The 11,587-nt window shown below is 37.6% G+C and overlaps 1 protein-coding gene across 1 annotated transcript; it reads left to right on the forward strand.

The window, feature by feature from the left end:
* The first annotated feature begins 1,609 nt into the window (after positions 1-1,609).
* Positions 1,610-5,420, forward strand: LOC120308505 (transcription cofactor HES-6-like). Its single transcript, XM_039344658.1, has 4 exons — positions 1,610-2,065; positions 2,227-2,313; positions 2,430-2,511; positions 3,375-5,420. The coding sequence occupies exons 1-4, from the start codon at positions 1,970-1,972 to the stop codon at positions 3,818-3,820; spliced, it is 711 nt and encodes a 236-aa protein (XP_039200592.1). The 5' UTR covers positions 1,610-1,969; the 3' UTR covers positions 3,821-5,420.
* The last annotated feature ends 6,167 nt before the right edge of the window (positions 5,421-11,587 follow it).

An 11,587-nucleotide genomic window follows, 5' to 3' on the forward strand; every position in this document is an offset into this window, starting at 1 on the left:
TCAGGTTGGATTGTAGTCTGTATGTAAATATGGGCATGCCACCCAGTGTCTAAAAAAGCATAGTACCATTGTCCAATATGAGCTTTGGCATATTAACATTGCATTTGAGTATTTTGAGCTGTAAGCTGTTATTAACAACCAGTGATGTTTTATAGTTTTGTCTGCATGGTCTTTAAAATAATCTCTCCTGGAAATTGATTTGACTCTGTTGATTTGTCAATAGATTTCAATAGATGGTTAACTCAATGTCCTAAATGTCTGGTTTAACTCCATCAAGTGGTTTAGAACAAATGCAACCATAGCATACTGTCCGGCTATATATATGATAGATTTGATGATATTTTCATATGGATTCAACTTAACTTCCTCTTTCATGTCAATTTAATTTAATGATGTGTAATTTAAATTATACATCAGTCCAGCTTCTCTGTGCATTTGATGAAAGCTTATGTCTTTTAATAAAATATGTTAATTGGAAAAGTTGTTACCAAACTATTTAATTATTATGACTGAGAATTAGTTCCCATGTAAAAAGCTGCACAACCTTCTGTGCAAATTTCTGGCAAACACTAGCAGGACGTACAATTTTAGAAATAACAGGTTGCCCTGGTTAGGTTTTTGGTTGTTCTTCTGTTCCATGCATTATGCAAACATTATAGAATTCGCCCCTATACTCTGTTGATGGAATATAAATGACAGCCTGTATACCACGGGTATCAAACTTGCCGTGTCACATGATGTGTTGCGATGTATCGCAACTTTTTTTTGCACTGCCAGAGCTGGGGTGGGCATGGCCTCTGTATGATAAACTGGCCCATTGGCCGGCAGTTCCACACTCTACTGTACACAGTGAGTTACCTGATTATTTTTTCAGCTGTGCTATGATGCAAAAAAAAGGGGGCTGAAGTGCTCCATGTTCTGTGACATCATCAAACATGTTCAGAATACTGCTTTCATATATAAAGAAATAAGCAGTGAGCAATTTTATGGATAGTGGGCCTCTGCAGAATTGCTAGTGATGTGCCAGGCGTATCTATCAGTGCTGCTATATTAGCATTAGTTCCAAGAACAAAGTGTTGCCTTGTGAATGTTCAACCACGTTAGCATAAAGCTGAAACTACTTTATATTGGTGTCACTCCATAAGATGGCTTTCATTGTTCTTTCACAGTTCACTTGACTGATGTTTTCAAGTTTAGATGTAAACTAGTACAATATTGTATATGAAAGAAATCCCAATGGCAAAATATGAGACAGAAGCTACTACAGTATAGACCCGACCACATGTCTTTGTTATACAATACAATTGCCCAAATCTCAATGTCTGTGCATAAATATAGGCATTCCTGAGATATCTCTCCCCAATATGCAGTTTTCATTCTGGCCAGTTTCTGGAATTATAACTTTCTAGCCAATCTAGTAACGAAATTTATTAGGAAGACCGAGCGCTCCATTTCTACCACTCTTCTTATAACCGACGCGACTAAAAGGCTCCGCAAAAAAAAAAAAAAAACGCCAACAGCAGCGAGGGATAAAAAAAACAAAACAAACCAAAACGCTCCGAACAACCGATCCTCGCCCTCCCCCCCCTACACGCACGTAGGAAGGGACTTCACGTCCATTGGTCCGATTTTCTCCCCTCCTCGCTGCTTCTCCTCCGAGGCCCGGGGAAGCCGCTTTGGCGGCCTCCGAACAGACAAAGCGCCCGCTGGTTATTGGTGGTTCGGTTCCACATTTGAGCTTCCTCTCTGCGCACGGCGTCCAATAGGCTCATTGACATGCAAATCAGATACTATTAATAAGGCAGGGGCGGCGGCCCCGGGAGGGGGGCCGAGTGGGGTTGGGGGTCTGAAGATCAGCACTGGGAGAGGAGAGCTTTTGGGAGCCCGGCTTTGCTGCCATAAGGAGCCGCCTTTCCTCTCCTCCCCTTTACCCGCCAGCCTGTCTGATTGTCGTTTGCTTTTGTTGCGTATGCCCTCTACCGCTATGTCTCCTTCCTTTCGCTCCCAAAAAACCCGACCGAGCCGGGATGAGGAGGATTTCTTTCAGGCCAGAGGAGATAGGAAGGTGAGGCGCCTGGGAGCCGCCGGGCAAGAGATGCCAACTGGGGAGGGGGGGGGGAGTTGTGTCTGTGTCCCTGAAACTCAAGCTGGCTCTCGTGCATTCACACGCGCGTGCAGCGGTTGTTAGTTACGCCCTTTCCTTTTTCTTCCTCCCGCCTTTGCCAGGCAAGAAAGCCGCTCGTGGAGAAGAAGCGGCGAGCGCGAATCAACGAAAGCCTACAAGAGCTACGCCTCATCTTGTCGGAAACCGAGGTAACTTGGCCGGCGAATATTCGGGGTTGGGATCTTCGCAGGGAACCCGAGAAGGGCGGCGGGGAGGCTCGGGCTGACGCTCTTGTGTTCCGCTGTGCGTTTTTGCTTCCTGCTAGTTCCAGACGAAGATGGAGAACGCCGAGGTGCTGGAGCTGACGGTGAAGCGAGTGCAGGGAATTCTGCAGAACAGGTCGCTAGGTGAGTGTCGGCTGCGCCTCATCCTCCGAGGGGGGGAGGGGTTGGCTACATTAAAAGGGACGCTCCGGTAGATTGGCGAGTGAACTCCCGCAGGGGATGCTCCTGCTTAGTTTTTCCGCACAAGGGATAACAGTTCTAAAAGACACATTCATCGAGAACATAGGCTGTTACTTTCATGTAGTTCATAATTGAACTAATTGCAATTACTCTCTGGGAAAGACAGTAATACCTTTCTTTCAAAGTACTTTGTGATTGTTAGGGGTTTTTTGTTGTTCTTTTCTTCAGTTAGACAGTATGCATTACTCCTTTCTTACAACTGGATTAGGCCCAAGTTCATATTTTAAACGTATCTTAAATAATCTTTTAGAATAAAACAAAGATCCTCTTCCTTGGCCTGTTTTATTCCACTCCTTACTCTTAATTATTTCAGTGTTTCCTTTCTCTGTATCTTTTATCTCCATAGTTATTTTTACCAGTCTTAATTAACTGGATACATTAGTCTGATGCAGCAAAACCCGAAGAGCCCTGTGGCTTCATAAAAGTGAAATTTTAAAAAATGCCAAAAAATAAGTTTTATGCATAGAATTTGAAAGGCTTTAATTATGTCAATCAGACATTCCCTCTTGAAAATAATGTGGCTATTCCAATAAATTTTGAAATAAATTCTGATTATCCTTCCATTCGAGATCCTAAAGTTAGTTTAAAAGGGTTTTTCACAGACATGAGTGCAAGTGTAATAAAGTTTAAACGTCTAGTTAACATGAGAAGGGGGGAGAATTGAATTCAAATACATTATTGATGGAAGAACTAGAAAGTGATTTGTGACTTGGTTGTGTGTGTTTCCTTGTTTACCTGCATCTCAGATGATGACAAAATGCAGCGAGAGGCCAGTGAACGCTTTGCAGCTGGATATATTCAATGCATGCATGAAGTTCATACATTTGTCTCCAATTGTCCTGGGATTGATTCTACTATTGCAGCAGAGCTCTTGAATCACCTTTTGGAGTCAATGCCCCTGAATGAAGGCAGTTTTCAAGACCTGATTGTGGATGTCTTATCAGATCCCTCCATCAGCCAGTGGCCAAGTGGAGATGGGCCTTCCCAAATGCCTGGGGAATCACATGGAACTTTAAGCCTTTCCAGTCTCACTTCATCTCTTCCTTCACCTTCCTCCAGTGAAGAGATTTGCTCAGATCTGGAAGACCCAGAGGCAGAGCAGAGCCACATCTCTTTGGATGGACTGAATGGGTCTCAGAGTCAAAATGTGCCTTCCTCCAGCCTTTTGAAGTCTTTGTGGAGACCATGGTAATAAACTTCACAAGAAACAACACAGATCTACCTAATAGGGAGAATACTTGAGCCCTGTGTTCTTCTAGCCATTGGAATATAGACGGTGAGGATTTCAGATATAGTGCATTTATGCCATAAAATTACTGTATGCAGGACTGTATAGCTGACACTCTTTCACTGTCAAATCCTGACAGATTGAATTGCTAAGTAACTTAACATTTCATCTGTGAGTATGAGAACTGAAATTTGTATGTTTTTTTTCTTAATTATTACTAGAGGTGTGGGGTTAAAAGATTTGGAAGTGTATGCAAAAGAGCTCTTTTGTTGATGCACAGCACTGTTTTTGCAACGTACTTTTTTCTTGTGGGGATGTAGTAAGTGCCTCCAATACACTGTAGTTTGGGTTAAGAAAAAGTCCTTGTGGATTTGAGAATTTGTTGGTTTAAGCCAATTAAAGGCATGAAGTAAAGCATTAATGCAGAATTTCGTATATTTTAATGATAGATTTTTAAAAAAAGCCAAGGAAAATCCCTGAAAGGGATTGGTGCAGCTAGTTTCTTGAGTTTAGTATTCTAGGATTTCTCCTTCAGTGAAGGAAGAGGAAACTGGAAACCAGAAATGAATTAGGTAAAGTTTTAGAACATTGGTGGTAGGATGCCTTCTAGAAATGGGTTTTGTGCACGTCTAGCACAAAATGAATATGAATTTTACTGTGTCATATATATTCATTTGTCAAATGTTTATTTTAATCTTGTTTTAAAATAAAAGTTCGCTGATTGCTTGTATTTTAAGGCACAATATTTCTGCTCTGGATATTCAGTTCCATGTTAGTGATTAACAAATATGTACCCTTGAGTGCAAACATTGGTAATTAAGCACTTAATTCTTGTACTGAACTTGTCTGTTCAAGTCCAGAGAAGCTGGAATGTGTCATTTGTTCTTGGACAGATCTTGAGTTCAGCACACTAAATTCCTCAGATTTGTTCTGTGTCTTCCAGATTCATTCTTTGAAAATATATCTCAGCAGATTTTCAAGCTACCCAAGCATGCTCATTTAGAAGCAAGGATAACTGGGTTGAGTATTGCTTGGACCTAAGTAAATGTGCATAGAAACCAATTTAAAACTAATAACTTTGACAGTTTAGACAAATGAAATGTTGAATGGAAATCAGTTAATGACACATAATTGTTCAGAAAGCTTATAACCACAACTTAAAAAAAACCAATCTTCCACTGCATCCTTCCTCACTTGTCTCTGAAAAAAAAACAAGTGTTAGTACTCTTACTGTTATTTTTCCAGGAAGCCTTCATATCATAGATACCTATGCCAGTCTTCTCTATCTGCTATCCTCTGTTTCCTTTATCCTCAGCCAGTACATCCAGCAAAGATGATTGGGATCCAGTGTTTTGGGCACCAGATTGCAGAAGTTGTTAAACCTATGAAAGTGCCCCAGTTTAGGAAAAGGGAGGGATAAACATGTGGGCTGTCTGTGTAATAGTTCTTTTTGTTAACTATGTGGAACAATAAAAAGCGGAAACCATGTGGAAAATGTGTGCATTGTAAACTGCTTTTTAGGCCATCTGTTGTGAATGGTCTTAATTAAAAGCCTGGCTCAAGAGTTGTTTCTCTCCAAGTGTGCTAATTTCTTATTCTCTCTCCCCTTCTGCCCCCCAAGAAGGAATGAGCTCCCTTGGAAAGGCCTTTCTGTTTCTAGGATAGATAGAGGAAGGGTTTTTTGTGTAAATCAAGCAATAGTATTGAGAGTGGAAATAACACCATATGTGGATTGACAGTGTCAGCAAATATTGCAGGCCCAATTGGCAAAAGAAAGCTCAGGATCATATTGCGGAAGAGGTCCTCGTCCTGCAGTGGATGGACAATGGCTAAAATATGATCTACTGATGGTATATAGTATGAGTATTTGGAGCAATGGAACTAGCTTACATTCAGTAATGTGATTAAATTCCATTAAAGTCAAACATAACCTGCCTCTAGTGATAAGATTGTTTGCATTTAAAAGCACTGAAATAAAGAACAAAAATGGTTTTATATCCTTCCTTGGTTTCTTCCTCTGTATTGCAGACCATGAGAATATATTGTAGTGAAGGAACTACAGAGTCCCATTTTCCATCCAAAAATGACAATGTTTTAGCCATGATGAGGAACCACTAAAAGATCAACACAATAAACAAGTATATTTAGAATATTTTTGACAGTGCCATGTTCTATTTCAATTTTGAGAGTAAAAAGATGTTCTCAAAGTTAAGAGTTTAGAAAATATTTCATATACATGCAGACAGAGCAGAATAGAATACTTCTCAGAATTTAAATGTTAATAAATAATGAACATTGTAATAAAAGGTGTTTTGTAATCTTCCATCTGGAATGAAGAAAGATAGTGTATGTAAATACATATTTTTACATAATCAAGCTATTCTGGAAGAGCTTTTTGGAAGTTTTTGAAGTAATTGAGGTGCATTTCTAAGCTACACAGCACATAGTGAACTGCATTCATTGATGAAAGCATTAGGATGGCCTCATATACATTTAGAACTTCTGTCCTGTGTCCATCAGTTTAGAAATCTGTATGTATGGGTCTATGAAAGAGGAAATTTGTGTCTTAAAGATTATAGATCTGAAATCATTTAAGACTGAAATGTTACTAAATTATCCTTTATAATACTTTTATAAAACCTCTTAATACTTCGAATGGATAAATGAGGGGCATGTCAATATGCCATTTATTAAGTTAAAGTATGGATAAGGTAAGTAAATATCATTAGGCTTTTACAAAGAAGTTCAGAAAAGTTAGCATTTTGAAAGGATATGAACACTTAAGTATTTAATTGGGCATGTGTATATTTGTGAAAAACAATACATAATACAATGTGTTGAGATAGCAAGTCTAACAAACATAAACAGACCTTGTCAATTAAGTCTTACAAGAAGATTTCAATTCTTCTCACCTTGCTCTGTATTTTCCTTTTGAACTGGATCTTTCCCCCCATCTCCCTTGGAAAGTAAGTGTAGCCGCTCAGGAGGCTGCAGCCAGAGTTGGGATAACCTACACAACAATGTAGCCACAACAAAACTGAGTATTTGAGTGTGGAAGATTTTATTCTCAGCTATTTAAAATTTAACTATCCTCAACAATGAAACTTTGTTGTTATGGGGGTACAGTAAAAAAAAAACGGCAAAAATAAAATCCAGTTCACATGTACACTTTATGTCAGAATCACTATAGAGTCAGAACCTCTCATAATAGATAAGTTGACCATTTCTTCTGTTTCAGAGGAAAGAGCAGATAATGGTAAAATCCCGCCTGCTCCTGCCATATTTTGCACTAAGATTTTATGTCAGAACTGCCAAATCTTCATTATCAAATTATCTTTTGCATGGGGAAAAAGATCTCCCATATATTTCATGCATTTTTTTGTATGTATGAAGAAGCCATCAAAATAAGCCAATAGTTAACTTCAGGAACTACAAAGAAATATGAACCAAGAAAAGGAAATAAAAGAGATGAAAGAGAAACCTAAAAGTGCAAGAATCTTTGCTTTGTATTAATATTAGTTTTTATCTTCCCTTAAATATTAAATAAAAATTAAATATAAAAAAATAAACTCCAGGAACTCACCCCCTCGGTTCTGTCATGGACAGAATGGCTTCAAGATGACATCAATAGTAATAGTCTTGAATCAGGTATGTTGTGTGTATGTATAGTATGCTGTCATACAAGGTACAATCGATCAGTGGAAAACTCCATAACTGGAAATAAGATATAGAGCTATCAAGGAGGTGGGACTCAAGGGCAAGGGACAGACTGAAATAAAGGATGATATCCAAGATCCATGCTTCAAGACTCAAGCTTCTTAGAAGTGAGGAAGCAATAGCAATTTTAGAACAAATACTATACTCAGTTGTTAATGCCTACTAAAAAGGTAGGAACATGATTTTCAGCTTCAGTTTACAATAAGTTAACTAGTTTAACCAGTTACAGTGCTGGTGATCCTCCTTCCCACTAAATGGAAAGGGGGTTTCAGTGATTGTTGCTGCAGTTCCCCTGCTCTGTTCAGGGTAACGAATTCTAATGGGAACACACCCAGAGAGGGGGGGGGGGGCACAAAACTAAGAATTAGTAGCTGTGCTTCAAGCTGAAGGGAGATTTGATTTCAGAATTTGAGATATATCAATAGATTTTTTTAAAAGGATGGATTGTTATGAGTAATACAGTAAAGACAAAGAGGAATTCTACTGTATTGTTTATTAGTTAGGGCACTAGAATTAAAATAGAAGGTAAGTATGTAAAGTTATTCTTTCAGAAAAGTAGGTTGAAGACCATTTCATCCTTTCCTTTTTCAGCTGGCTAATTTATAATTAAAATGACAAAAAAAGCATTTGAGAAATGTTAAGAGATACTTTAATCCACAAATTAGGTTTACAGAAAGTTTACATCCCTTGATTAGGTGTTATAAGGTTTTCAAAAACTTTCACTTCTTTATTGCAAAGGTGTCAGATTTGACACTTTCTTGATAAAGGCAGGAAGAGGAACACTCCAAGGGGTGGGGGGAATGTGATTTCCAGCAGTTATACAAGTAGTCATCCTTTTTCTCTTCTTCCCACGAACTTCCTCCTTCCTCCTGTATTGATTGCTTTGTAGTCTTATTATGCTTTGTAATTACTTTGTTGTTTGTTAAGGAACAAAAATTTTGTAGCAATCTATTACTGGGCAGTTATTTATTATATTGGTATAATGCTAGATTTGCCAAGGATTCTCAATACTTTACAATTCATTGATTTTAAATGTATTTGATTGTAATCCCCCTCCCTATCTATCTATCTATCTATCTATCTATCTATCTATCTATCTATCTATACACACATACACACACACACACATTCCTTACCCTATCATGCTGCAACAAGTAAGAGATAGATTGGAGATGCTTAGAGAAATTAGCTTTAACATCAAAATAAAGTTTCTTGTAAATAATGTTGACCCTGATAAAAAGGCTTCACAGGAAAATTATTGATACTTAAGTATACAACGTCAATGGAGGGGGGGAATGTATTTATTTGATTAATATCCTATCTTTTGAAAAAGTTCAAGGCAGCATACTTAATGCTTCCTCCTCCTATTTTTCCCATAACAATCCTGTGAGGTATGTTGGACAGATGGGCAGTAACTGGCCAAACTCACCAAATAAGCCTCTGTGACTGAGGGTGGACTAGAATTTGGTTTTTCTCCATTCTAGTGTAACCCCTACATTATAATGGTTCTCAGTGTGTACAGATGATATTGTCAAAGTGAGTTCATTTAATTTTTAAATGGCCAGCAGGGACAAAAGTGCAGAAGGGGGATTATCCATTAAGGATTGGATATGGCCAACTAACCTTCTCTCTCCATTGGTTGTTTAAGGTCTATTTGGGCATCCACATGATGGTAGATTTGATTATTGCTTGCAAGTATTTGCTCACATGGCAAAAGACTCATTTCAAAACTGACAGATTTTTTTTGTATTCACCTTGTTTAAATATATGAGGGAGAATGCTGTCCAAAGTGAACTAGAAAGCCAAGCATCTATACATGTATCAGCTTTAGTAGGAAGACTATGTCAGGAAATCAGCTTCATAAGAAGTCCAATGTCACTTTGTGACTTTGCAAGATTGTGTTGTTAGACCTAATTAAGATTAGGTCTAACAACACAATCTTGCAAGTCTGATGGTGATATGCCTCCATCAGCGATTAGGGAAGCATGAGAACAGCTTCCAAATGTTATCTTCTTGTTCTGGAATTAAAAAATAATTTTGCCTCTTTTGCCTAGATAATGATTCCTGTATATCTTTGTTAAGGTCATCTTTCTTACTCTGTAATATGTAAAAAGAATCCAGATGAATCCAGATATACTGTAAAGAGCTAAGGAGCACAAAGTAGTTTGCCAAAAAGGATGTATTCTAGTGGTCAGCCTGTTTCACGATTGCTAGATATGTAAGTCAAATGTAATTTCAAAATATAGGGGAGTTTTGTCCCCAGCATGCTTTAATATGGTACTAAGAGTTATCCTGGAAAAAAGATACAAGAAAATCCCATAAGAAGATGGCTTCATTGGTGTGAGATGGGTCTTATGGAAATCATAGCTCATTTTTTTTCTCCTATAAGAATGTCTGTGTATGATATATATCCCTGTTAATACAGGTAGTCCTCGACTTATGACCACAATTCAGCCACAAATTTATGTTGCTAAGTAAAGTTTTGCCCATTTTATACCTTTCTTGCCATGTTGTCTAGCGAATAACTTTGGTTGCTAAGTTAGTAACATGGTTGTTAAGTGAATCTGGCTTCTCCATTGACTTTTCTTGTTAGAAAGTCATAAAATGTGCTCACATTACCCCAGGACACTGCAACTACAATAAATATGAGTCAGATGCCAGGCTTCTGAATTTTGATCACATGACCTTGGGGATGCTGCAACGGTCGTAAGCGTGAAAATAAGTCATGTCATTTTTTCCATGTCACTTCGAGCAGTCACTAAACAAACTGTTATAAGTCGAGGACTATCTGTAGTTTCTAGGGCATTCAGATGAATTCTTACTTCAATACAACTCAAACAAAGTTAACATAATTTCATTAAATGTCTCTAAATATTATTTGTAGAGTTCATATTCCACACAACAAATCAAAACATGACTGCTTAGTATTTATAGTTTTATTGTGGCTCATCATTTTATCAATTTTGTAAATAGTGTATTTTTGGTCTTTGATTGCAGTAATGAAATACTTCCAGGGTTTCAAATGTTCATGAAATAAACAATTCCACTTTATAAATACAAGTTTCATTGCTTTTATTTGCTAAAATAAAAGCTAAAATTTGCCTATCTGTGAATATGCTAAAGCATACTTGTGATTTGAGGAATTGCTAAAAGAAATTGATGGAATTAATCCTTTGGTGAAAAGACCTCCTTGGATTATCAGTCTAGGATCGCTGATGCCTTCTGGTTTCTCATCTGTTGAGAAGAGAGTTGCTTGTTACCTGTATAAAGCTTGTTATGGCTATGAAAAGTCATAATTAATCCAATCAAGTGAATAGGAACCAGACAATCTGCCATTCCTATTCACATATTCTTAACATGGTGTTGATCGCAATGGAAATGATTTAGTTCTTGATTCTCAAATTCAGGAAGCCATACTGCCTAATTTACAAAGAACAATTATTTGTTTGAAGGTTTGTCTGTCAAAATCCAGTTGAAACTGTAAGAAGGCAAAGTCAAGAGTTTTATATGTGTCATAGATTCATTATGCATTTGAACAAGTTATGCTGACCTTCTTTCCTATTTTATGAATTAAAATAATTATTTCTAAATATATACATCTATGAATCCTTGTAAGTGTCACTCTTTGTCCTCTTCTTTTGATGATGTATTTCCTCTTTGCATACGGCCCCTCTACATGTGTACAAATGGACAAATGACACAGTTGGACAGACTGGAGCAAATAATATGAGTGGATCTTGTTGCTCCTAATTAAATTTATATTTATTTTAATGTGTTTAATTGCAGAATGTTTTGAGGCAAGGAGTGGGGGAAGGTAAAGGTAATACCTAAATTGGTGGGAACCATCATCCTCTGTGCAGAAACAGTACTGTTTTGTTTTTTCCCCCCAGAATTATGAATTCTTTATAATCACCTTTTGAAATTAGGGGTTATAGCTTGCTCATTCCTGCCCTAATATAATTATAAGAATGTTGACAGTTGACATATAATTCAGGAGATACTTTACAAAAAGAT

The sequence above is a fragment of the Crotalus tigris genome, unplaced genomic scaffold (assembly GCF_016545835.1).
Source record: "Crotalus tigris isolate CLP2741 ecotype Arizona unplaced genomic scaffold, ASM1654583v1 scf7180000017933.3771270, whole genome shotgun sequence".
In the NCBI taxonomy this organism is placed as follows: Eukaryota; Metazoa; Chordata; class Lepidosauria; order Squamata; family Viperidae; genus Crotalus; species Crotalus tigris.